General features: G+C 36.3%; 2 protein-coding genes across 2 annotated transcripts; one reads left to right on the top strand and one right to left on the bottom strand.

Annotated features, from left to right (window-relative positions):
- The first annotated feature begins 1,070 nt into the window (after window positions 1–1,070).
- Nse1 (SMC5-SMC6 complex component Non-SMC element 1) lies at window positions 1,071–3,542 on the top strand. The gene is made up of 5 exons (XM_028314812.1): window positions 1,071–1,293; window positions 1,369–1,667; window positions 2,021–2,179; window positions 2,602–2,738; window positions 3,197–3,542. The coding sequence occupies exons 1-5, from the start codon at window positions 1,197–1,199 to the stop codon at window positions 3,357–3,359; spliced, it is 855 nt and encodes a 284-aa protein (XP_028170613.1). The 5' UTR covers window positions 1,071–1,196; the 3' UTR covers window positions 3,360–3,542.
- Window positions 3,543–3,618: 76 nt separating this feature from the next.
- On the bottom strand, window positions 3,619–25,704 carry LOC114360170 (uncharacterized). Its single transcript, XM_028314749.1, has 32 exons — window positions 25,453–25,704; window positions 24,325–25,384; window positions 24,005–24,245; window positions 23,719–23,836; window positions 23,382–23,633; window positions 21,988–22,571; window positions 21,722–21,876; window positions 20,893–21,078; window positions 17,826–17,949; window positions 17,535–17,688; window positions 17,144–17,367; window positions 16,507–16,723; window positions 14,396–14,592; window positions 14,010–14,174; window positions 11,326–11,532; window positions 10,791–10,995; window positions 10,319–10,502; window positions 10,007–10,184; window positions 9,239–9,460; window positions 8,798–8,965; window positions 8,592–8,690; window positions 8,235–8,321; window positions 8,059–8,162; window positions 7,605–7,654; window positions 7,180–7,378; window positions 6,619–6,837; window positions 6,093–6,234; window positions 5,539–5,683; window positions 4,958–5,136; window positions 4,375–4,596; window positions 3,922–4,005; window positions 3,619–3,786 (listed from the first exon to the last, which is right to left on the bottom strand). Exons 1-32 carry the CDS (start codon window positions 25,454–25,456, stop codon window positions 3,625–3,627), a joined length of 6,537 nt encoding a protein of 2,178 aa, XP_028170550.1. The 5' UTR covers window positions 25,457–25,704; the 3' UTR covers window positions 3,619–3,624.
- Window positions 25,705–27,286: the final 1,582 nt, after the last annotated feature.

Here is a 27,286-nt window from a genome sequence, read left to right as displayed (position 1 = left end):
ACTATTAAAAGGAAGCAATAAACTTATTGAGTATTGAGTATTGAGGTACCTATCAATCGCAAACTACTGCAAAGTGCACAATAATATAAATTATTTACGAGCTGCGTGTTGTTGCAACATACACGACATTATGATGGCTGTNTATGGTTGGCTGTGAGCCTGTGATGATGGTGTTTGTTCAAATCAGTCACCTTAATGATTTTACTAATTATTGCCATCTAGTATCAAAAACCAACTTTTTGTTGTTATTAAATGCTACTAGTTTTGATAAAATGATAAATAGATGGCGTTGTTTATGGCCAATTGATTCCAGGCTGAGCTGCAATTTAAAAAAAAGAATGACAGGTGTCACATTGCCAACATTAAGACAAAAAAAAGGGATGTGACAGAGTCTACGAAAGAATTTTGTCGATATCGATTCTCTAAAATCATGTAAAGCCTGGTCCGTGAGCACGTAGAATTTTGTCCAATGACCCCAACGCGACAGTGCGACTGTGCGACGGGCGCCCGCAGTGATAGTGCGAGTGCGACAGCAACATAATTACGCGCGAGCGATAAGGCTCGGTAGCTTGGGGTCATTGGACGAAATTCTACGTGCTCACGGACCAGGCTTTAGCATAATAGCATTGCCAATCAATGTCCTTGAATGAATTATAATCATAATTGTTAATAATATTGCAGAGAAGACCTTCAATTATAATTAAAACAGTTATTACCATGGTTTATAAAATAATAACTTATAATATTATTGTGTAAACTAATTAAGTTTGACAAGAGTTCAAACGTTTGTCGATTGAAACGAGCATGGATCTGTCGGTAAATCAATATTTTGTTGAGTAAGATATAGTTTGAGGTCTGATAGTGCGGTGTCATAAAACCTAATTTCTAAAATGACTGGAATCCTTATGGAAACCATGAAATAATAGTAGATCTACTAATCATAAATCATCAAATTAATGTTTCAGTAAAGGTCATCATGTACCTGTTAAAATATCGATATGTATGATGAATTATTTTTTCTGGGCGTCCCTATTCAGTTACTTATGTTGGCAGCAATGACGCTTAATGTCAAAATGTCGTCTGTCAGTTTTTTTTTCGCGGTCGATTGCTTGTTGAAGAAAATTTGTAAACAGTCGCCTTTTTGTTATTATTTTACCATTTAATTTTAATACTATTCAGATAAATATCCCGCCGCTATGTACGGGAAGATACATCGGTTCTTTTTGCGATCAATAGCTAGTCGCGGTGTTATATCACTAAATGATGCTCAACAAATTCTCACTACTTTTACCGGTAAGTAAACAGAAAATACTTTGCGTTTCAATCCTTTCTTGTGCATACTTTACCCAGGTTTAATTTTACATCTAGATGAAGAATTGTCTTCAGTCCAAGACCTCGTAAAAGAAATAAATGACGAAATCAGACCTCTGCAACAAGCCATCAAAATAACGAATGATGAATTGACCAATGAAGAAGTGGTTATATTTCTTTCTCTGGGCTATGATGATGCTACAAAATCCCAGAATATATTTAACGCCACGGAGCTGGAGTACTTCAGGGTGCTAATTGAGCAGATCATGACGACAGAAGCGAGACAGATCACTGGTATACATGCTATAAACTTAGTTGGAGGTATGAAAGCCTCTTTTACTAAAACTGATGCCCAAGTAAGTGTACAATGTGATTCATTTTTATTATCTTACTTATCTATTGAAATTCTGGACATAAATCAGCTAATAACATTGATACAATACTCATAATTCAGTAGTAGGTTAAATTATTTTATCTTTGTTCTGTTACCTGCCACTTCCATATCCCTAAACCTTGGAGAAGGCTAATTTTGGCTCTAAAAATAAAACCGAGTGAAATATGGTAAGCTTATTATAAAAACTTTTTTTATTGTTTGTTACCACTCATATTATTATGATAGATAACAATTCAGACTAATGTTCATTTATGTACCTACAAATGAAACATAACCATTGCATTTAAATCTCAAATAAAGTTCTAATAATTCCAGAAACTTCTTAACACTTGGTGCAGAATGAGATACCTGGACAAGGACCAAAACAACTATGCTTTAGGAGTGCGAGCAATCCACGAGTTTGAAGGTTACCTTCGTCAGAACATGCCAGATACAATCGAGGAGTGCTGTCTTTGCAAACAAATTGTTTTTAGAGTAAGTACTTACCCTATTATGTTACACAAGATAAGGTCCAAAGGGTACCAAATTCCCAAATCAAAAAGTCAGTGATGCAGATTGTAATATTTTACCTCCCTTCCATTATTAGGCCCCATACGAAAAGAAAGCTGGAAAATTATGTCAGTGCTGGTCCGTTCATTCACAAAGGAAGCAGGTTGAACGACATTTTATATGGCAGTGTCCAGCACTGACCAGCGCGTGTTGAAACTTGTCAGCGCCGATCAGCGCTTATCGGCGCGCGTTCATATATTTTCCTGCGCGGGTTATAAGTGCTTTTGTACTTTTTGTTTACTTTTTCAAGTACTTTTTGATTGTTTTAGGTGTTCTATCTATCCAATCCTTAGCATTTGCTATAAACTTTTATTATGTTATTAATATTTCTACTTAAAAACTTTCAGGGTTGCAACTGCTTATCCTGTGGGCAAGCAGTACACACCAGGTGCCTCAACAAGTATTTGGAAAAAGTGGAGAAATGGCCGTGCTGTAAAGCTGACTTCAGTGCTGAACAGTTAGAGCAACTTCGATGTGCAGAAGTGTAAGTAAAAGTGTATTTTTTAACAGTTCAATTTCTTTGCATGGGTTTAGCACATTCACTATCCATGAGGTAAACCTTGACATCATTGCTGATATCCAGTAATATCCACTGACATGTTCATGAGGAAAGGGTGACCTCATGGGTCAGTGTGTAAAACATTAGGTTGGGACGAGTGAGTAGAGGTGTTGTAGCTGTTAAAAACTAATAATGCACCATAAATATTAATTTTATTATCATTATACTATTCTATATACTCTAATGAACTTATGGGAGTGATGATCAATTGGTATCTGGACAGGGAATTTGTTAAGGCAATATTGCTGACAACTGATTTGTTTTTGATAAGTAAATTAAATAGAATGGTATTTAAAAATATATTTACGTCTGTTTATTGTATAGTACTCAAAAGACAAGCTTTGCTTAGTTATGTACAGGTTTTAATGAATATTTACTATCAGTTCCAGGTTGTCCCAGACTCAGCAAATTGATTTGACTCAACAAAATGAGGATAATTCATCAATGCTACAAACACAGCAGTCTACAGAAGATATTACAACCCAAGATATTATCCCGGAGATATCCCAAAGGGTTACCAGGAAGAGAAAGAGGCACTGTGAGTGATATACGCTACCTTTGAAGTAGTTAGTATTGTAGAATGCTATTAATTTATATGTTGATTATTCCGATACTTACTATGTTGATCCTCATGTACCTAATTGTGATTTAAGCGCCTAAGAAAACAATGTTGATTTTAATAAGTGATAGGTTAAAGTACAAATAAAACTTCTTTAACTTTTTCAAAAATACTTATTTCATTTTATAGTATTTTAAGAACTAAAAACTAAAATAAACTACTCATATTCTTAAATTAAAACAAACCATTTGTCTAGATTGCCAAATAGACATTTTCAACTTTCTTTTTTACAATTTTCGCTGATCTGGGATAGAAATCCAGCAAATACTTCCATTGTTCAAGCTTCAAATACACAATATCGACCACAGTCCTAGCTCGGAATGAGAAATGGTGAGCCACACCTACATAAAGTCCCTGAAATTATACATTTTATATCAATTTTACAAACTTAGGAGCAGAAAAAGGATCAGTCATAGTTTAAAAAGTAACTTCTAAACTTATAACCAAACTAAATTGAATAGTAACAGTACACGACTTGTGTTTAAATACCTGTGCTACTCCAAAACTGTCTTCAGGGCCTAAAATATCGTAAATTGATTCAGTCAAATTGGGATGAACAGTTAGAACTTCGACCTGTTAAACAAATTTAAATCGGTTTAAAAATAGGAAAGTGAATTTAAATGTAACTCTCTTACGACTCACTTTGAAGATACACTCTAGAGCAGTGTTCCGCAAAGGGTATACCGCGGCGTGCCTCGGAAAAATAAGGTTATCTTATAAAGTTATTTTGAGTTAAAGCAAGGGTAATTATTATCAAAGGTAATTACTTAAAAATGATTTTTGATTTGTGATGTACCTCAAAAAAATTTAGCTTTCCTAGATGTACCTTGAACACAAAAAGTATGCCGAACACTGCTCTAGAGCGTAAGAAATCGTTACAGTTTTTAGTTCTTAGAAAGCTCAGAGCTATATGCATAATCTCAAACTAAAACTTCTCCATACCTCGCCTCTATGTATGAAGTAGATGCACTGGTCGGAATCTCCACATTGTACAATATAGTTCCCAGGAAAAAACACGCAATGTTTCATCCACATAGATAGCATCCTCTTGAAATCATCGTCTGCTTTGCTGAATATAATGGACTCTCTTATGTGAGACCCGTACAGTGCTTGCATAATTTGACAGCGCAGTCGGAATGGCAGTTGAAATACTAGTTCAGGCATCTGGGAAGATTATTTCTTTACATATTACTTAGAGATGTAATTCTAACAGGTGTTATTTATTAACAAAAATGAAACGTCTGATTTGTCGACTGTACTTCTCTTTCAATTAATTACTCGGCAAAAATTCTCCTTGTTTTACCTTTGCTATGTTCATCCAACACACATAATAGGTATTACTTTTAAAATTATGCGTCCAATCTTATTGTAAAATAAATATTAGGTATGCGCCTGCTATACAAGACAAAAGTTAAAAGTAGAGAGTATGAAGCTGCAAGGTGTCTTCGAACTGGCCATTCTGGAAATCATTCGGTGAGGCCTAATCCTATGTTCAGCTGTGGATGCGCCTGAACCATACACCTACCTGCCGGCCTTGTTGTCTGTTCCACAGTTCACGAACGTAGTCCCACATCTTGTTCATTTGGTGGTCACTTAGGTCCATATCCCGGAGACCGTCTCTCAGCTCGTTAATGCCATAGTCATAAGCGATCCGCGAAGACGAATGAGCTGTTATCATCGCTGACATTTCTGATATTAGAAGTCCTGAAAAAAGTATACTGTATTGATGATGATGTGTTAAACTTAAAATGTTTTTTTTTTCGCATGACGTAGGTAAATCACTGTTCAATAATTTTACAGTTGAGGCCTTCAAAAGAGGCGTGAGGAAGCGATGAAGTGACGCGCTCGTCGCACCACTACTAGATTTCATAAGGTAGTAGCGCTGCAACTGCGCTTCTAGAAATCGTATGAAAACTAATAATAGTGCGGCAAGCGCGCTATATTGGCGCCACTGTAGCGCTTCTTCACGCATCTAATATGACGGCACCCTTAATACGGTTACGGATATAGGAATAATATTATACGGATATCCATAACATCCCTGCCCTTAGGCTCGCCATTGTGTAAAATACAACAGTTTATTATTTACAATAACATGGAAAATACCTGTACAAAATTTGATTATAATAATGACAATGATAGTTTCTATAGCTTCAAAGTCGTTTTGTGATGAGACGTCGCCGGTTCCAGTGATCGTTAGTAAGTTTATCATGTACCACAGAGCCGCTACGTAGATTGAGAAATAATTTGCCTGTAAATGTATGCTTATAAAATAACTTGCCTTGATTATTGTTTGACCGCAAGAGATCGTTTGACTAGACACTTTCTAGATTTTTCAGTTCATGTGCGAAGTTAGTAATTTCATTGCATTTTGACAATACATTTTCACGTTGCGGATATCCACAGCTAAATGAGAGTCTAGTACATTTGCGTTCACTATTTGTTACAACTTTTCAATCTAGGGACTATCGTTTTATCTTTCACTCACTAGCTGGCGCCACTGGCGAGTGATAAGACCATACTTACCAGTGGCGCCAACTAGTGAGAAAAAAATATAATAGTTATAGTTTCAATAATTTTAATGCGTACCAAGTGCAAGAACGGTTCAGACCTTGAAGTCAAGTAATATTAGAATAACTGTATTTGCTTTTTTAAGTTACCTGTATGTATTTGGATCGTAAATTAAGTTCGTTTTTTGACATCCAGTTAGCCGAAGTACAGTGCACTGGAGTTAGACATGACAGTTTGAAAAATAGACATGCGTTTACGTGAGCCAGTATTGATGCCCATATTCCTATTGACCTGAAATAAAATATAAGGCATAAAGGAGGCTTTAAATCGGTTATATTGATGTAGGTAGTAGAATTAAAAAGATGTAAATTATTATGGAAAAGTGGAGCTTTTCTTTAACATCGCTTTAATATTTTAGAATCTATTTGTGTTTCTCATTTATTGCCAGATGCTGCTATGTGCGATTATAGAAATCGTATTTTGGTATAGTCTGGCAGCTTAAAAAACATAGTAGGTACTTAGCTACGTGAGGATAAGAAACCGACTGATTTCAGTTTGAATTTTTTTAATGAATTCGATAGTCTCTTTCTTAGAAAGAAACGTTTCGATTGGTGTAATAGAATAACCATCAATCAATTGTCAATTAAAATCAAAATATACCAGATTTATACCCACGTTAGTTTGAATAAAAGATTAGCCGAGCTGATGTTGTTTTTCCTTGCCGAGTGTACTCTGTAGGTGAACAGGTATGAGACTCTAAACAACTGGGGAGAGCGTAGGTAGACGAAAAATGCGAGTTGCATGGGCGGAAGCAAGGGCAAGCCGAATGCTAAGTAGCAAATAGGTATGTTCGCAAGGAAATCACGCCTCCGTAGGTATACTTTTGAGAAGTACCTGCAATTTCAACATCGATGTTACAACACTATTTTTTTACTCTACAAAAATGTTTCGGTACTTCCGCGAAAATATATTTTAGCGAAAAGACACTTGCGCGAACGGCATTATCGTGAAAGAAAAAAAATAAGTATTCGTTTGCGCTATGTGTTTTCGCGATCGTGTCTTTCGCGCAAACATTAATTTCCGTTTGTCCGTAGGCGCAAGCAAATGGCTTTTCGCACTTGTGTATTCACGCAAATGTCTTTCGCACAAGTGTCCTGATACGGACAAAAGCAATATAGGCCAAATACATATCAACATAATGAATCTTATTTAAAATAGAAGTTACAGTGAACTCACATCTCCCTAACTTTCTTCGGATTCAAAATATAATCGCCGTATCTGTTCATAAACCCGCTGTGCATGTCGAGAAATAGTTTGTACCAAAAAATTACGTCCAATGTCACACAGATGTATAAAAAGTAAGGGATTGAGAGAAATGCCATTTGATATACGAGCAACATGAAGTCAACGTAGGCAAGAATCAGCGTGAATTGATCTGCAAACATAAATGGAATTATGTCATCCGTCTACGTCAACAATGTATCTAATAGAACGTAAGTTGTAAATCAGAATTTCACTTTTTTAAGTTCCTACTGGGCGACATACTTTTTACTTAACAGGGATTATAAAATACAGTTTTCCTGTATAAAAATTCCTGTAGGTATGAGAAGTTGTTTACTATTGTAGGCAAGAATTAACAATAGATACGAAAAAGGATTTACCCATGAACATGACCAATTTGCAGTCTGGCAAAATACTGCTACGAAACCACCTGCAAATAAGCAATAGGTAAGTATTAAAATGAGTATTAGCCTTGAAAGCAAATCAAAAAGGTACTCTTAAAATGTAGTAGGCAGGCGGGTAATATTTCAATTATTTGCTATTGAAATTGATTGTTGTTATTTTGACAAGGTGTATTATTATTTTGAGTGACCCTTACAATAGTATTGCATGACAGCAGAGAACTAGTTTTCTGTGTTAGAATAAGTAGAAAAATCTGTAGTACACTAGCGATAGTAAGTATGCATTGACGTAGATTAATCTTCGTAGATAAGGTATACCTATTTTAAATGATTTCCGCATGGTTTTTATACTGTTATCCTTATGCCCAGGTGTGAAAACTGATACAGTATTTTGTGTCACGAATGTTTTAAGACGGAGATAATAGAATGAAACCTGTGTGGTTTTAAAATCAGGAATGTAGCTCCAACGTAGTCTGCATTCCCTGCTGACGTGATAGATCTTGAGCCATGGGATTCAGCTATACTTTTTTCTGGACTCTGGAAGTTGACAAATGTCATTAAAGCCTTTGGTGATCTGAAGTATTATACGAAAGATGGAAGGAAACATACTTCTACAAACATGCTGAAGTCAAGATCGTCGAGTCCATCGTCTTCTTCATCGTCACCAGCTTCGTATGAAAGAGGGTATGTCTCAACCTGTATTTAAATTGTATTATTAATTTTGAAATACAGCCGGCTTCTTAATTGAAATGCAGAGCTTGAGAATACTCATTCTCTACCTAAGTATGAACTTAAGCCTATTTTCGTTTCTGAATTGCCCTGAATTGATTTGAGATTACTTAAGCGAATTCTCAAAGTTGAATCTCTCAATTCAGAACAATTAAAAATGAGCACGCATTAGCTAAGAATTCTAATTCAGAATCTAGGGAATAATCTTAATACCTAATTCTATTGTGTTTTACTCACCTCCAAACTTGGTCTTCCAGACGTGGTGGTAGGAAGAACGTAGTCTTTTGCTGCTGAGTCCACCGACTGTTTTACTTTCCTAAGTACGGACGGATAGCTCTGAAAGAACATGAAGAAACATAAGTATTGGTTAATTGGTAAGTATGTAAATATTGTTTAATTTATGTAGATGACATGATTACTGCAAAATGAAACTATCAAGAAACCTTTAGGAGAGCGTAGAAATCGTGTCCTTTAATACACAACAAATCGATGTTTCTCGATGCGATGACGTTTGACATGGTCAAATACTTGGATGCACCTCTGATATTTCCAAATATGCCGCCCGGCCCCATACAGGCTTCCACTTCATTAATATCCGATATTATGTCCACCTACACCAAAGTTGTGCAAAAAGTTTTAAATATTCCATTCTAAATTGGATTTTGTTAAAAACACACTTAACACGTCTAGCGCTTAAGTTAGTGCCTGAGATAATAATAGAGGGTGACATTGACATATTATGACGTGACAGAGCATATTAATTTGAAGAGATCTGAAGTCTCGCTGACGTTTGATATTACAAAAACTTCCCGTGTCGCTCCCATACCTCCAGGCACTGTCTGAGTTTAAAAACGCTTACCTAATATGAGGAAATAAAACTGTACCTTCCCCCGATAGATAATATACATTGAGTTGATAACTTCGTTGGCTCTTATAACCATGTAACCTTTTTGAAAGTATTGCTCTTTGAGTTTCTTCGCGAAGGCCCTGAAGAACGAATATTCAACGTCTTCGAACAAAGGTATCTCTCGCAGCGTTTTCTCGTACATATACAGTACTGAATCTTCGTTCAGATTTGCATGCAGTTTACCTAGTATGGATTGGTGCTAAACAAGGATAATTAAATATACCTTTAGCTGTTATTATGGGTGATTTGATAACATTTAAAAGCAAACAAGGTGATTAGCATAGCATTCTAACTCTACTTGGTAAATTGTCATCAAGTATTTTACATACTTATTAATATATTAAACGGCGTGAAGGAAATAACCGTATATTTTGGAATTGCTAATATTAAATAGCTAGTTCCTTTGCCAGTATTTGTCAACAAACAGATTTGTATGCAAGTTTATTTAAAATTTGCTGTTTATGCAATGAACCAACGTCATTCGGAAAGGTGTATGGAAATCGCCAGATGTGGAGATTTAATTCTTTTATTTAGTGCTTTTGTTTTTGCGAGATTTATACACGAAAACTATCTTTCCTTTTCACTCATGCCAAGACGCTAACGTGTGCGAAAGTGATATAGATCGTTCGTTCGTTTCAGCCAAATGACGTCTGGACAAAGGCCTCCTCCAAGGTTTTCCACAATGCATGATATGGATATATCGTTTAAAATTTTATTCACTGCACCAAACCAAAAAAATCCTTACCGACCATCCGCCCGTTCTCTTCCATTGATATTTCCAGTAATCTATCACAGTCTTTTTCAGTACAAATGGCACCTTTTCTCTATTCAGAAATAATTCTAGATGCTTTAAATTCTCTTGGAATTTCGTTACCACTTGATCTGCCATTGCTTTCAGTGATGCAATTTTAGCGTAAACGTATCTGAAATAAAGTTTCTTACTCATGATTTTGCAAGAGGCATTATTGCAAAACAGGCACATATAGACATGTGCACTTTCGTATCATCTTTAAAGCCATATAAAATTCAAAATCAGATAACTAAAATGACTTTATACCCAAAGAACAGAACTCCATGTATGTTGATACAAATGGAAAGGATCATGTGGGTGTTGTCTTGCGCAGTGATGTCACCGAAGCCAGCCCCACTAAAACTCGTCGCCGCCCAATAATAAGCCAACAGGTATACTTTTGCCGGGGTTAGGTATTCTTCTAATAATGTTGGCGCGTCAACCCAAGATCCTTTGTGAAAGAAATAAATAATAAGCATACTCACTTATAATATCCTAGATTCAAACTAGTGTACGGTATGTACAGTCATCAGCTTATGAGATTGTTGCATGACACTTTAAAATTACGTGAGATGCCACAGAGGAGTATTTCAATATGAATACAAAATTCGCATTTGTTTATCTGGGTGATTTCTAGATGAACAAAGGCGCAATTCCCAGGAATCCTAGGTGAACATAGGCGACCTTAATCTTATGTAATGCGAATAATTTTAATTAACAACTATTTTTGTAATTATACCTCGTTGGCAAACCATGCAACCCTCAGGATGGTACGTTGTGTTCATATAAGGACCTATCAGGGACAATCGTGAAATTCTGTCTTCGAAATCATCGGCGTTAGAAGCTATAACGTATCTGCATGACATGGTTATCAGCATCGATGCATACAAGTTAAGGAAGAAAATCGTCAGTAGAAAGAACTGTACGACACTCATCAAGTAAGCCTGGAATTAATATTAATGTTATTTTATTATCATTGCTAAGAGAAGATGTTTCTATTGAAAATGCCACTGTCTCAAGGGAAACTGGCCACGATATTTTGTTAGCCGGACGGCTGCATATCCACTGAGCTACAGAACAAAATGTGGTGCATTCGGTTCCCACAAGCGGCAGTCTTTACAAGTAAAATGTCATAATTTCAATGTTGATAGCCCTAAAGCGAAATCCAAGACCTGATCAGAAAATAAGCGAAACCATTTTCGATAAAGTCGGTATGCACGCTGAAAGTGATATTAATGTTTTATTATTACATTGTCTAAATAAAATAAAAATACCCGTTTCAATGCTGCGATAGATTCCGCCCAGAACGCAGCGTAAAGTTTGTATATTTGTAGCACGTTAACCATTCGCAAAATACAGTGGAATACGTGATGATTGGCAATGTGGTCCTCTTCCGTATGATCTTCATCGTGTTTAGGTACGAAGAGCTTCCATATCGCATACCAGGGAAAGCATGTCAGAAAATCTATGATGAAAGGGCCCTATAAAGCATAACAATCAAGAATTACTTTCTTGTATTTGGCTGACAAAGGTGACTGAGTTTCTTCCGCCACTTTTTGATGTCATGAACGAAATGGTGGTGGGGCAAGCTATACAGGGTGTTTCTTGTAAGGTGTCAAGCCGAAGGCAGGTGATAGGTGAGGACTAGACCTATCGATTTCACCCCCATGTATGTTCTACGATTTTTCGTAGTTTAGAAGTTATCGTTAATTTTGTGATTTTTTCAAATTTCATGACCTAGTGGCTTAATTTTTTTTTTATCTTTTTTTTGGGTTGATTTTTCTCAGATTTCTTTTTTTTGACAGATTCCCTATTAGTTGCAGATATTTGAAAAAAATAATCACCTTCATATCTTTGATGCAAGATACAAAATTTTTGCTAGAAACATAAAAAATATGCTTTTAGCAGAACATTCTAAAATTTTCAACTGAAATGTATGAGAAAAAAAAAGAATTTCCATAGGTCCAAAATAATTTTAAAAACTGCGCAGTTTTCTGAACTTTCATAATAACACAAAAAAACATGCACTTAATAGGCGGCCATTATTTTCTGTAATCGCTCTACTAAAGTAGTAAGTCGGAGATTCCGTTACATGTTTTTGACTTTCATAGGACTAACTAATATTTGCAATCCACTAAGTGTACGTTACGTAGAACACGTTTAGAGACAATAACTGAACAGAACATTTTTTATCCACAACAAGGAAGCTCTTGCCCTTCATCTGACCTGATGGAAAGTTGGAAACTGCTGGATGATCAGCGAGCTTCACCCGGAATCCTAAACCACAGAGGAATTGCCTGTCCTAAATAGGTAGTCTTACCACTAGACCACAGTGGTGATTGTTACTTTACGATTAAATTTGATATACTCGTACCTACCTATTAGAGTGTGAAAGGAAAGAGAAAGAGTTTGTGTGTGTGTGTGTGTGTGTGTGTGTGTGTTTTTTTTTTTATCCACAACGAGGAAGCTCTTGGCCTGCATCTCACCTGATGGTAAGTGATGATCAGGCCGAAGGTGGAAGCGAGCTTCACTCGGAATCCTCAACCACAGAGGAACTGGCTATCTTACCTCTAACTGCCGGAACACAACAATGCTGTTAACATTGTTGTTATGGCGACAGACTTAGGTAAGATGGTGGTAGCTAGCCAGGCGGACTTGGAACAAGCCCTACCACCAACCAAACCGAACAGAAAATTCTGCCCCCACTGGGAATCGAACCCGGGACCTCTGCGTCTGAAGCAGGTGGTCTAACCACTAGACCACAGAGGCGGTTTAAGTACCCTACAAAGGACCTACGTCGTACCTACGTTCGGTCTAGCGCAAAAATGAGTCAGTGCCTGAGGCATAGGAACGTGTTTTTGTAATGTCAAACGTCAGCGAGACTTCATAATATGTCATCCCTCCCGTGCTGCTCCCATACTAGAGATGAGACGTATTTACTAGAACAGATCCACACACTAGGTATTTTACAGTACTAGGCGGCACCTATTCCAATTTTTTAAATACTTGATCCACCTTGTATTTTATAAATTACACGATTTCCGACCCTACCGTCAAAGTAATAGAGGTTATTATTGCGTAATCCGTAGTCGTGTATTACGCGCACCTAGTATTTCTCGCTAAGCTTATGTGCGAACGTAGAGATTCACTCCGTCTCTGTCTGACAAAACAAAGAGCGCGACGAAGCAAACGCACACAAACGTAGTCAAACCATATTCATGTAAATAAGAAAAAATATGTAAATATTTTTATGAAATGATAAAATTATCTTTTAAATACGCCAACTTTTAAGTTGACAGTCCTAAGCCTGTTGAAGTACGAAGGGAGGAATTATTATTCAATTTCAAATTGCATTATTCATACTACAGTTGTATCTTTTCAAAGAAAATTGTATTTTAAAGTCATATTACGTGGATTAGTCCGCACTAGTCGCGTCAAGTATGCTAAATTACTACGTACTAGGTGGAACAGGTACTTGGATCGAGTATTAATAAATACTAGGAATAGGTGCACCTAGTATCAAATTTACCTAGTATATCCCATACAGTATGGGCCATACTTCAGGCACTGTCTGAGTTTTGCGTTAGAGTTAGACCAGTAACAAAGAATTTGAATTAGAATGAAAGTTAATAGTGTGGGCTTATGAAAAAGGTCATACGAATCTATCAAGCGTCAAGTATTTTAAGGTTGCCGCCCGCGTCGTTAAATTCATCACATCGCGTGAAGTCGTATTTTATTAGGATGACCTATTATTATAAATACTCATATTCTCTGTAATTGCTGATTCAATTCTATAAACAGCAATAGCATCAGTAGACGTCCGTTGGCCGAAATGATGATGATGACGTACTTACTCTTATTTTTACCTCCATTCAGGTAATAAAAAAAACTTTCGTTATTAGTTTCAGCCAAATGACGTTCACTGCTACTACTACTACTAAGTTTAAAAAAAACTTACTGTTAAGTAATTTTTGGCAGTTAAATATGGATGGTAAATCAACTGGTTCTTCGTTCCATAATAAGCGACATGTAGCATCAGATAGAGATCAATATAGCATATTGCCTCAAGAGCTACTATTGCATAGTTAAATATTCCACACAGTGGGGCCATAGACACAACTATCTGTAATTGGAAATGATGTTTTGTTAAGTTGAGTACCTACTCATAAACGCAGCTCTAAGTATCGTAAAAGAAGAAAGTGTAGGTAAAAAGTATGTGTAATAAATCGGCGCTATCCTTCTTAATTGAGCTTTTATCGTAGGCGAGTGAGAGAGACAAGGCCAAATTTAATTATAATTATTTGTGATGCTCTTCGTACACATACAGATTAAATTAAACATTACCGGTACTAAAATGCATAACAAAAATGCTGTGATAATTCTGCCAAACGCCCAGAACTTCAAAAATATTCCATTTGGTTTGATCGCAATTGGCATAAGTAAATACGGTGCGAAATGGTTCAAAATGCGAAATTGTGAGTATGACTTGATGTAGCTTTCTCTCCGTTTGTGGTAGTCATCATACACATTTATGAAGGAATCTGAAAATACACACACCGGCAGATTTAGAGGAACGGAAAAAAAAGCATCAATATCATCATTATTTTAGGAAAAAAATGCCTAATTATGACATTATTTTTTAATTTAATTCTAAATTTGAAAAAAATAATTGCCAACAGCATATTTTTTTAATTATTTTGTTTAAATTACCCCATCAACAGTTTCGTTGAGTGTTTTGAATTGAATGAAGCTTTTGCTAATTTGGATTTCTTTTACGTGAAAGATGTTTTTTTCTGAGAATTTTGTTGTGTAAGCATTCAGTTACTTATAAGGGTTTATTATGCCCAGCTTAGCACCGTCAGAAATCATTAAGGCAGATGAAATGAGAAGTAACGGCCATGCATACAAATCGGCTGCCGTAAGACGTCGTTGATCAGTATCGACCACCCATGGCAGTAACCAACGGTACAGATTGATCATTTCTGTCGTTAGGAGGAGGGTTCAAGTCAGAAAAAGGCGTACTTCGCGACGGGATGACCGTTTTTTACAACTTCGAGTTTTCAGAAAGTCGCGGTTACCTGCTGTTCAAGCCAGAAATAACCTTAAAGACACTCGAGGAGTAAGAGTGACTGAGCCCACAGTTCACAGGAGATTTACTGAAGTTGGTATAGGGTCGTGCATACCCGAGAAAGCTCCAACTTGTGACACAGCACCGAAAAAACATATTGAACTTTTCACGTGAATATCGTGATTGGGTCTTGAACGACTGGAGGCATGATCTCTTCACTTATGAGTGCAGAGTTCTCTTAAACCAGATCGATGGAAGATAGCGAATATGGAGACACAAAGAGAACGTAACATTTAGTCTTAATTTTGAAAATATCGTGGTTTATGGAGGTAGCTTAATTCTGGTGTGGGGAAGGATTTTTTTGGGAGCTCGCACGGAGTTAGTGGTGGGTGATGGAGGAAATACGACTTCTGAATGGTACACTAGGAACATTTTAGAAGAACATGATGTGCCATTTACTCCATTTATTGTGGACTCCTTTAGTTTAATTCACGATAATGTTCGTTTTCACAGTGCTCGCTCAGTACAGGCACATCTAAACCATTTGGATATACCCATGATGCAGTGGCTGGCAAGATCCCTAGACAAGAATCCTATAGAGCATGTCTTGGACTTTCTTAAAAGATGTGTTAAACTCAGAATACCACCGGTGGTGTTGAGAAACGCGTTACTAGAGGAATGGCAGACATTGCCCCAAAATACCCTTCATATCATTAACTGCAGCATGCTCAGATGAATGGAAACCATCATCAGAGCAAGAGGGGGAAATACCCATCATTAATTCATTCATTTGGATAGTGATAAGCTACCCTAATTTTTAATCTGGCCACAATTTCTAATTTTTGTTCAAAACTGAAAAATTGAAATTTCGTTTCGATGATTTTTTATTAAATAAAAACGACTAAATATTTAAAAAATATATGTTATTTTATTTTATTTTAATTATCTCTTTATTTTGTATAATAAATATTTCATAGATCAGTAGTAATTTTCCTTATTTTCATACTTTTTTTTGCGTTCCGCTAAATCTGCCGGTGTGTGTACAACATACGATGAATAATACTGTTATTTAATACGTTATCTTTTAGCATGCTCCCTTTAGTTGACTCAGACACAGGTTGACTTTATTTTATCTTATTTTGATATGTGACTAATAACTTGATTACGTTTAAGGCAGTTTCTGCAACTGGCTTCTGATCTTAGAATGTTTTATTAATATTTTAAGCTCCTCCATAAGTTGAACCCCCACTTAAAATATTGATAAAACATTCTAAGATCAAGACTCAACTGAATCGCGACCTCATAAAGTCAAGTTGTTACCAACCGGGCGATGTGAAAACCATTGAGGGAGGCATATGTTCTATGATGTTGATTTTAAGTCACTTACTGTTCAAAAACTCCTGAAGGATATTGGTAATCTTGACTCGTGGGGGTTTCCTAGTGAGGTTGCTGTAATGCTTTAAATAAGCACAAGCAGCGTATTGTGACTTGGCCTGCATCTGTATGCTGTTAAGTTCCTCTGGCGTTAGAAGGCCTTCATGCTCTTTCATATCAGGAAATAAGCTTAATGCCGATGTGTAGGCCCAGTGGCTAATACTTATCAACTGTAAAGAATAAAAAACAAGCGATTTGTACATGCAAAAAATAATTACAATGGAGTGTGTCTTGCAGATAGGATATAGGATAACTCCCACTCTTACCGTGGATGTCGTAAAAGGCGACTAAAGGGGTAAAATATTCGAAGTTGGAGTTGGAGTGTTAGTCAATTCCTCCGTTCATCAACCACCTAGGACTTCCACTGCTGATCCTATGTGCAATATGGGAATTCTAATGATTCCCATATTGACCGGTTGGTATAGCGGCTTGCATCCAGCGCCAGCGCCTTCCTGCTACCTTTATGAGGTCGTCGGTCCACGTTGTGGGTGGACGTCCCATGCTGCACTTTCCAAATAATCCATTGGCACTTGCTTAAACTAAATTATAGAAGGTGCAGTGGATGCTAAACGACCTGATGAAGCACAAACCTTGCAATGGGTCAGCGTAATCACAGTGCTAACAGCTGGTACGCCATATAATAGCACCAATAATCCTAAGTGGTTTCCAGGTCCGATGACGCGTTCCTTCTTAGCCTCTTTCATCTGTGGGGATGTTACTAAGCAATAACCGCTTTCTATTATGTAGAGTTCTCTAGTAACTGTTCCACCGTAGTATACGATTTCGCCAGGTGGAAGTATTATGTCTCTTGCAGCTAAAAATTACAAAAATGGTGTCAATGAGAGGTATTGTCACTCGTAGAATGTGTAGGCTTAAATTGACCTTGCGTTAAATTTATTTAATCTATGATGTAAATTTTCGTTGGCGTTAAATTTTTCGACAGAAGAAAGATAGATTTATTATTCTACTACTTAGACTTACTTTCGGTTAGTGTTTGAATGTAAGCGATATTTTTAACTTGGAAAAATCTAATCGAAGTAAGCGCTTTAAATCTAGCTTGGTGTAGCACTTTCTTCCTAAGCTCAGATGGTATAACAGTACTTTCCAACCAGTTCTCCTCAGTGAGTTCCACTCCCTGGAATAGTCCCGAAAAACTTTTTAAAGTCTTGGCAACGTTTTCAGACCAGCTTAAATTTATATTCAGGCATAAATTAAATTAGTCATAGACTAAATTTACATTACTGACGAATAAGTAGATATCGTAACGTTTACCGAATTATACTGCCACTGTAGCTCGTAAAACGCCATTATTCTGGATTTGATTGCCGGGTGCATATTGTTCTCCTTCATAAACTTGTCTATGGTTATGATCACTTCCAAGAATGCCGTTTTGGTTCTGTACCAAATTAAGTTATTATATTATTTGAATAGAAACTAACGTAAATTATGTCTTATTCGGTGTCATTTGTGAAGGCAGAAATATACTCAACATCAAATAAACCGCACCTTCCGCGACGCGAACTTTAACGATTTTCTTCTGACACAATCATGGTGCCCCAACAATATTGGTGTTATTTGAAAGCCCAATAAATATCCTTAAAGAAAAACACATTTAATTTCTTAATAAATGATTAACATGTACCATAAAATATGTGACTTGAAAAAATACCTGACTTTGGGCCCACCTATGGGATCAATTAGACCAATTTTTATGGTTATAAAACCAAATAATGATCTCACGTGTCCTCTTTAACAGATGGATAGCGATTAATCCCAACTTAACAGTTTTATAGCCATAAAAGTTGGCTCTAGCGTAACTACCTATTTTTTGAAGAAGTGACTCTGGATCCTTCTAAAGACATATTTTTGGGGTAAAAACCTTTCCTTTAATGAAATGAAGGTTAGAACTAGGCTTTTAAATGGTGCCAATATTGGTGGGAAGTGGGGAAGCATACGTTTGAAAATGCTTGTCGCGGGAGGTGCGATTTATTTGATGTCGAGTGTATAAGGAAATTGATCCTTATAATAATAATAAAGACTATTTATTTGACAAGACTGCGTAGTGCGTACATAGGTTATAGCGCTTACTGAGTCATTGCCGGAGGTATGGGAGCGGCACGGGAGGGTGCTTTTGAGACGTCACACGTCTTCGAATATGCTTCAGATAATGTATGCTCAGAGGGCTTAGTGGGTTTACATCAAACGTCCTCACTAGGGAGCGCGTTAAAAAAAAACATGTCATTTTTAGCTCTTGAAAGTTTCCGCTAGGGCCGCTGTACAATCCGTCATACATTTAATGTCATTTTTTACGCGCTCACTAGTGAGGCCGTTTGATGTAAACTCACACTAAGCCCTCTGGCACGTCATACTATGTATGTAGGTATATATTATATTTTATGTATGTAGGTATACAGGGTGTCCCGTAATGTAACGTCAAGCCGGAACTGGGTGTTGAGGCAAGTTGTGCTGGTTATCAGAAAAATATAAAAAAAAATCTATGTGGCATATTTTAAAAATAATAGGCATTTAAAAAAAATCAAAAAATTCTACTCCAGGTGACGGTCCTTTTGCTCGTGTTGCCACAAATCTTCACTTTTTCCAAATTTTTTTTTTGTTATGTCACCCTGAATAATGCTTCTCTAAATTGTTATCAAAATTACAAAACCAGCTGCTCCAGCTTGGATGAAAAAAATACATTATTCCCAAAAAAAAATTCAAAATAAAAATTTTGCCTAGTTTAAACTAACTGTACTGAAAAAAAAATGTACTACGCGAGTGTGGCAAGTGACGTCATAATTTGGCGCATTTAGTAAGGATTCCAAAATAGTATAACACTTGGTAAATTTTTGCTGTAATTGTCGACAATTTTTGGTTTTTTGGAAATAGTCCCGATTTTAACTTTATCTACCTTGGTTAAAAATTATTATTCTAATGTGCCCAAAATTCAAGTTTCTGTGACTGACTACCGTACAGTCAGTCACAGAAACTTTTGTCACCATGACAGTAATTAGTAGTTGACATACTGTGACAAAAGTCACCCGTGCGCGCGCGCCTTTACTACCTGCTCTGCCTGCACTTGTACTTGGTAACAGGGATAATAAGGATATGAAGTTTCGGTTATGGATACGGTTACGGATATTAGAATAATATTATACCGGTTTCGGTTACGGTCACGGATATGAAATCATTTCAGATTATCCGAAAGTCTCGGATAATTTCGGTTACGGAATTATTAGAATTTCAAAAATGTAGGTATAATTGTAGTAATAAAAAGAGAAAATTAGAAGAAGATGTCGTGAGTGTATACGTTGCCGAGGCCATTTTGAACAAAATTTGTAATAATTAATAAACGATCAAAATAATTATTTTCGTCTTTAAATTCAAGAAATCCACATTGAAAAACGATTGGGAAAAGGTTTTTACATTGCATAAGATTAATATTTTTTACCTGTAGGTGTTAAACGTGCTAATCAAACATAAAGGGGCTATAAACACAAATTTCGCAAATCAGTCCGAGTAGAGTCAATGCACTAATTTAAGGAATTTGTGAAGTTGTTGTTATTGTTTAAACAAGATTAGTATACCGTTTGAATGAGGATAGACTAGAGAAGTTTTGGTAAAATCCTAAGATCGCTATCTCTTTTTAAAAAAAAAATATACCAATATAAACTTAAATGTTCAGTCCATTTTTAACTTTTCGGAAAACTTCAAAGCTGAATTTAAAAAAAACTAGATGATATTTGCCAGTAAATTTAGATTTGATGCAACCCTACATTAATGCACGTCAAAACAAAATATTTAGTTTAGGGCTGCGCCTAGTAGTTTTTTTAAAAATCGAAATTAAATGATGCGATTTGGGTATTTTGGTGAAATTACTAAAAAAATTAATTTAAAAGTAGCCGCCTGGCATGGAACGTGTTATGGGGGCTGAAAATATAGGAAATGACCCATTCTATCCGCCAAATCATTTTGGCACACGATGCGCCAAACACCCTGTATTTTATATAATTATGTATATATTAATATATTTTGTGTATTATTTGTATGTATTATTTTGGTTTAAATTTTATGCCTTTTGTTTTCATTTATTTCTTTAGTGTCGACACCGCCTTCATATTTTTTTTTAAGGAACTGTCCTCACCATAGGTTGTCTGGAAGAGATCGCTTCATAGCGATAAGACCGCCTAGTTGTACCTTGTGTGTTCCTTTTCTTTCTGTCCTTATCTTTGGTGTGCAATAAAGTGTATTTATTATTATTATTTATTATGTCAATGTCACCCTTCCCGTGCCGCTCCTATACCCTGTAGAGTAAAATCACTCAATTAAGAAAATAAATTACCTAGACCAATGCGTGACTACAGCTGAGAATTCGGACACGCAGTATCCGATCAGTAGTACTCCATATAGGCTGAGAAAAGCCACTAAAGCCATGTCGAATTGGTCACCAGGCGTGTAATCACCATACCCCACTGACAGGAGGACCGTGGTGGCAAAGTATACTGACGTCACTAGTGGATATTTGGTTCTAGAAAAAAAAAAGTCAAAGTTATTCAGTACTTGGGTCTTTTCCAGAGCGCATAAACACGTCCCAAATAGCTCGCCCTACCACCACTAAGCTTAGGGACAACATACTATGGGCTGATGTTGAGAAATGGCAGAAGAAACAGTCACCTATTTCAGCCTCTTTTTCAATAAAATACATCAAATAGGACTTACATTAAACAAGATATGTAATGCCCAAGTGCGATCTAGAAAAATCCACGCACTCTTGTCATTTGTTTTTGTTAAATGTTTTTCACGCTATGGGAACTATACGGAAATCTCATGATGTTATCTTATGCGACTTGATAACATTTGTAATTTATTACCAAGTAGTTAAAGTTAAATGTCAGCTTTTGTTACCTTCTTTTATTGATTATAAATCATATAATTAATAAACATTATTACGATGTTACGATAAGATTGTAAAGTAAATCTCAACTGTAAATGTCAACTAGTTTCCATTGATATTTTAATGCTTCTGATGTGGTAATTAATTGTCGAATACGTATTTACAATCTATTATTATGCCTGTTATTACGCACTTACAGCTACTTAAAGAATAAGTGGAATAAGGTAGAAGCATATTTATTTAAACGTTTCTCTGATATTTTACTAAAGTAACTTACTTGCTTGACGTCACACCACTTATTTTGTTTTCCCAAAGCAAAGCTCTACTGAACCATGAGTTTTCAGAACAACGGCTCACAAAACAGGACTCCATGTACAATATTACTCCACACCAGTAACATAATAGACAAATGTAGACGCAATATTTGGCCACCTTAAAATAAATTGTATTATGAAAATTAATATTCCAAATATTAAGCGTGACGATAAAAAAATAAACTTACTCCAAAAAAGAACACTAAAAAAGTAGAAAAACAATTATTACCTTCACGATCAAAGAATTCAGTAACAGCTTGCGTTCAAGTTTTTCAAAAAAATTCGACAGTCTCCACACTAGGCATAATTTGATACCTTTGCACAGGTAAAATAAGTGGTCTCTATAACTGTCGTCGTAATTTACAGTTTTGTGAATCGTGACAATATACTCGAACGGTATAATAGCAATCACATCTAGATAAAACCCTAGGGTGTTCATCCTATAGTTCAAAATGCTTCGTATGTTAGTTAAATAGCTTTTCTTTGTTTTCACAGCTGTTACAGAAGACATAACGACGTTTAGTAGCAGCGATATGGTGATTAGAATCTGAGTATAGAATAGAAGGCCGCCGGGAAATTTTCTCTTGATTCCGATAAAGTATGGATATACAGTACAGATGTAAAATACTATACAGAGCATGTAATGCTCCCAGTATTTCACGAGGTAGCAATCGTGTTCCAAGACCCAAGGAAACGAGGAACTGATGCAGGTAAATAAGGTCGTCTTTTTCTTAACATGTTCAGATAAAATGTAGAGATCTAAGCAGTTACTGTCCAACTCGTCATCTTTCGTCAGGTCTTCATTAGTTTTACCTGTGAGATAAAACTTAATTGTGACATCAAAGTCATCAAGGTATTGTTTTATATTTAACTATCATAATAAAGTATACAGGCTGTCCTAAAATTTAATAGACACGATAGCCGAACGGTGAAGGGGTCGGAGTGGCCGATTCGAGATCCGAGGAACGCGGGTACGAAACCCACCGCCCCGCTCGACTATTGTGGTGAGCCCACTCGTAACACAAGCTTATTTAGCTTAACACGATGGGCTAATGGGACTATTAGTAATTTGGGCAATACAAATTGCTAATAATCTTAAAAAAAAAAATTTGCACGTGACATTGACGCGGGTGGTAGCTTAATACCACGTGGCCTTAGACTTAATGTCCATAAAAGTTTCTGGAGTATTGAAATTTATGATTTTTTGTTTGAAAATGTGTACCAAAAATAACCGTATCTCGACACTGATGAAACTTTTCAACGGACATAATAACGCGTTGTTCGACGCGTCTAACGTCTTAGGCCCATCTACCTACGGTGTCAATGTGACGTTTTAATTTTGGGACATCCTGTAGATGTAAAAGATTGCGAATTTCCATATTTTTTATAAACGCTAATGTGTACGAGAAAGTTCAGAGATACACAGAGCTAAATAGGCGAATCAGGATCTAATAAACTTGGGGTGATCGCACCTACCGCAAACTGGCACATAGCCCGCCTGTCACTCGCGGTAACAAGTAAGGTTGCAAATAAGAGACAGGTAAGTGTGTACTTAGGTTGGTTACCTATGCAACCGGCCGGTTTGAAATACATTGAATATAGTCGTAACAATTTTTAACATGCCTTGAACGTATCTTAGCTTGTCCTTCAGACATTTAATGCTGCTCTTCTTTCGATCCTTGGAGGCGTAAATATTCAAGGATAAGGCAGTCTGGTCTCCCCTCGTTTTCCTTTGACGACTCCTCTCAATCCGTTCATTTATTTCATTCTTTATCTTATCGATCATTTGAGGATACGTGATCATCAATTTAATGAACTTTGTCTTGTCCAGCACTTGACACTCGACGTACGTCGCCGCTTTTACGGTACATCGAGCTGAAAGTGAAATTGTGCAATTACTTTTACAACATTTTCATTGCAAGTAACTGTCAATTTTCTAATTACATGTACAGATTATTACCTGGTATGTTGTAAACCAGAGATATTTCTCCGAAGCACGTTCCTTTTGAAAATGAAATCATTGGACTTTCGTCATCTTCATCCGACAGTAATTCTAGAACCCCACTCGTGATACATACCTACAATTAAATATTATTTTTCCGCGCAAACGTCTCATGATCAGACAAAATTACGTAATGTTTAAATGGGTGTGGTCTCGCCGTGTATATGAAAATAATACTGTAAAAAACTTCCATATTTGACGTAGGTGTATAATGTGGTAGGTAAAGTTTATTGTAATCAGTTACCATAATAGTCTTGTTATGATTGTGCTTGTAAACAATGTCGCCTGGTAAATAAAACTGGTGACTCATGTCCAGAGAGAGCCTTCTAAGGAAGGCTTCCGGAAGCTTTCGGAATATCAATGAACTGTAGAGTGGTACAGCGTTCAAGTCATAGCAGATCTCCATTTGAAGAGGATACGGCAGAAGCTTCAATAATTTCGGCTTGAATACACCAGACTTTTGGTACCAAAGATCTTCGTAATACCTGTGAATAAGTACAGGTAAATAACAATTGATAGATAACAATAAATTTAGCAGCACACTTTTTCACATGAATACCTTACCTTATGATTCGCTTAGTGGTGTCTGGATCCATTTTGATGAGCGCAAGGTGATTCCTGATTTTCATCAACTGTCTTACATAAATTGAACGTCTTGTAGTAATAGTTATGAACTGCGAAGTCAAAGACCCAACAAAAACGATTGTTGTCAGCAGAAATCCTAACAATATAGCCGTGATTGCTGTAATTCTTTCGGTTGTGGTCACAGGGTACAAATCACCAAGCGCGTTCGTTGTTAGAAACATTACAGACCAATATGAACAAACGAAGTACCAATCAAAGGTGACCTCTGTCGGCAAGTATATTGCTGCGGTCGACCACGACGACCTAACTTTATGTATATCGAAATTTCTGTCTGAAAATAGGTACCACACACAAGTCCAAGTATGGACAGAGAGCAGAAATAATATCAGATATTGGAATAGAAACGTCGTCCATTGATTACTTCCTGCTTGAGATGACTTGTTATAAAAGTACTCTATGATTCTGTAAACACGGATCAGGGCCATAATTGGTGCAATCGCGTAATAGTTGAACGAAGTCCTTTCGTAGTTTACTAAGTAAAGAAACGCGTATGGCATAGCTAGTACAACATCTAATATTACTCTACTGGTTTCAGGCTCTACGAGATTGAGGGTTTTTCTCCACTTCCTGAAGAACTTTAGTCCGAAAACGATCGTTACATCCAAAGAGAAAATGAAGTTGGAACATATCACAAGAATGATGATCCAAAATGGCCGGTCCTTCGGTTTGCAGAATGTGTACATGGATGATTCTAACAGGTACGAGATAAAAAGTATCGTCAGTATGAACACTTTCCACGCAGGATTCGAATATATCATCAGAATATTCCGCAGTTTGCTATTTGTGAATTCCGTTCTGGTTTCTTGTAAGATTGTGTAGGTTTTGTGCTTCTTTTCTTGGTCGATTCCATAATTGACATCTTGCTTATCAATGTCAGAAATTCGACCAAATGTAGTAGAATTCAAGAATATTTCGTCCTTGTCAGCTCTTCGCCTATATTTGTATACGTCTAGTGAACCTTTATCTTCTTCGTCACTCTCTAAAATAATTAAAACTTTTTAATATCGAGTTACATAGCACATAATTTTCCACTGCAGAAAAACTTACCCATTTTATATACGCCGTTAAAGTCAAAAGGAAGGCATAAATCAGCTCTTGATTCTAAATCTGTTAGATAAATTACGTCAATACTGCGATTATAGTAATTGGCAAATCTAGTTGGCTGTAAGTAAATTTTTCATGGAGATGTGACACAATCAAGACATCTTACGATATATGCTTTATACTTATCAATGTGTAGGAAGGTAAGGTGGGATTAATGTTAAAGCTTATGTTTTATTTCCTCGTAGATAACGTGGAATTAGGCATTCAATTGATAGTTTACACCAAGCTCGTGATTTTAAAGTCGTTCTACAAGGTAAATTACTTTAGAAAGTTTTCTTGATCTTGTTTTATAGCGCAGGCTCTAAAGCTTGTTTTATTTTAGCGACATCTGTGTTCGGTTAAATGATTCGATGTTGTAATCAAAGTTAACTGTCATAAAATCGATTAAGGACAATAGGTGTAAATCGCGTCACTATAAAAGCAAGAATTCTCATGCTGCCTTAATGATATACTGATCTAGTTGGTTTATTATGATTAAATCTAGTAACTTAATGCAAATCAGGTTTGCGATACATCATTGAATAATTTACTGGAGTTGCCGATAGTTAAATGCGTAGTATTTAAACCAGCCGATGATTGTACGTAAATAGGTACTCCGTTTTAACTCTTTTGCGAAACGTTAGTGCCATCACATTAGGAGTTAAAGATGTTTTAAATTTGAAATAATCACGTTGAAGTGACGCAATGTTTCCTCGGTTCAAAACGTAGGCCGAAAGCCGGACATCGAAGACTAGCTGTGCGCACGGCACTCCAACCTACATACATGAACATAAAAATCTTTGCGGACTTGACGTTATTTTAATTTAACATTGTGTATACTGTAGTTGGGTCAGCTGCCGGCAAAATTAATTAAAAACAGCGTTTATGAGCATATTAAATGCGGCATCAGTTATAGCGTCTTTGTCTGGAACTAACAATATGCCTTCGATTATAACTCATAAGTTGAAGGTGTTAAATGCATAATGTAAGCCGCCCTTGTCCTCCTACTACAAGCTAAGTAGTTATGTTCCAAGCGAACTTAACTAAAGTACCTACTTAATGTAGGTATTGCAATGCGGAAAAAGTAGGCGTCTAATTAATTATGTAACTTTTTATTGATTCCTTTTCTAAGTAAATCAATGAAGACTACTGGTTGAATGATTTTATCAACTTAGCTTACGATCAAGCTGTAACCAACTCTCAGCATGTCTGTCGAAGCACGAATGCTTACAGAGGATTTTAAAAATATTTCATAATCATACGATATTATGTAGATGTGTTGCGGAACTAACTAAGTGCATACAAATTCATATTAATATTTCCTTTAAGATTTTAAATAACATAACTAGTGTGTCATTTTAGAACGCTATTGTTTTTTTCTTGAACATACATTTTTACATCCGACGCATTTTGTGCTTCACGGAGCGTGATGAGCGTTCACCGGTCTTACTCCCGAAAACATCTAAATAAACTAGGAAGTACTAAGAACTAAAATTATAATAAAAATAAACTTTTTTAAAAACAAGCTTTTATTCTGAATTTCGAAAGTTTGTATCGCGCATGGAATTTATTCCTCTTTTTCTCTGTTTGCGCTACAAGCTTTCGAAATTCAGAATAAAAGCTTGTTTTTAAAAAAGTTTATTTTTATTATAATTTTATTTTACACTTTTTAGTTATATCTTAATCTCAGGACCCTGGACGTTATCTAACACTAAAGTGCTCGAAAAGACAAATCCAACGAACCCAAACTCGATGAGTTTCCGCCGTTTTGTTTAGGAGTTCCTATGGCCACCTCCCG

The sequence above is a fragment of the Ostrinia furnacalis genome, unplaced genomic scaffold (genome assembly GCF_004193835.3).
Source record: "Ostrinia furnacalis isolate ACB-3 unplaced genomic scaffold, ASM419383v2 OfSCF4915, whole genome shotgun sequence".
Classification (NCBI taxonomy): domain Eukaryota; kingdom Metazoa; phylum Arthropoda; class Insecta; order Lepidoptera; family Crambidae; genus Ostrinia; species Ostrinia furnacalis.
This window is presented reverse-complemented; position numbering and strand designations above follow the sequence as displayed.

Coding starts and splice junctions, on each gene's coding strand:
- LOC114360170 (XM_028314749.1), bottom strand. Junction 23,634..23,718: donor TCTGGTTTACAACATACCAG/GTAATAATCTGT, acceptor TTTCACTTTCAG/CTCGATGTACCGTAAAAGCG. Junction 7,379..7,604: donor CAAATTGGTCATGTTCATGG/GTAAATCCTTTT, acceptor TTATGTTTGCAG/ATCAATTCACGCTGATTCTT.
- Nse1 (XM_028314812.1), top strand. CDS start 1,197: ATGTACGGGAAGATACATCGGTTCTTTTTGCGATCAATAGCTAGTCGC. Junction 1,668..2,020: donor TTACTAAAACTGATGCCCAA/GTAAGTGTACAA, acceptor TAATAATTCCAG/AAACTTCTTAACACTTGGTG. Junction 2,180..2,601: donor GCAAACAAATTGTTTTTAGA/GTAAGTACTTAC, acceptor AAAAACTTTCAG/GGTTGCAACTGCTTATCCTG.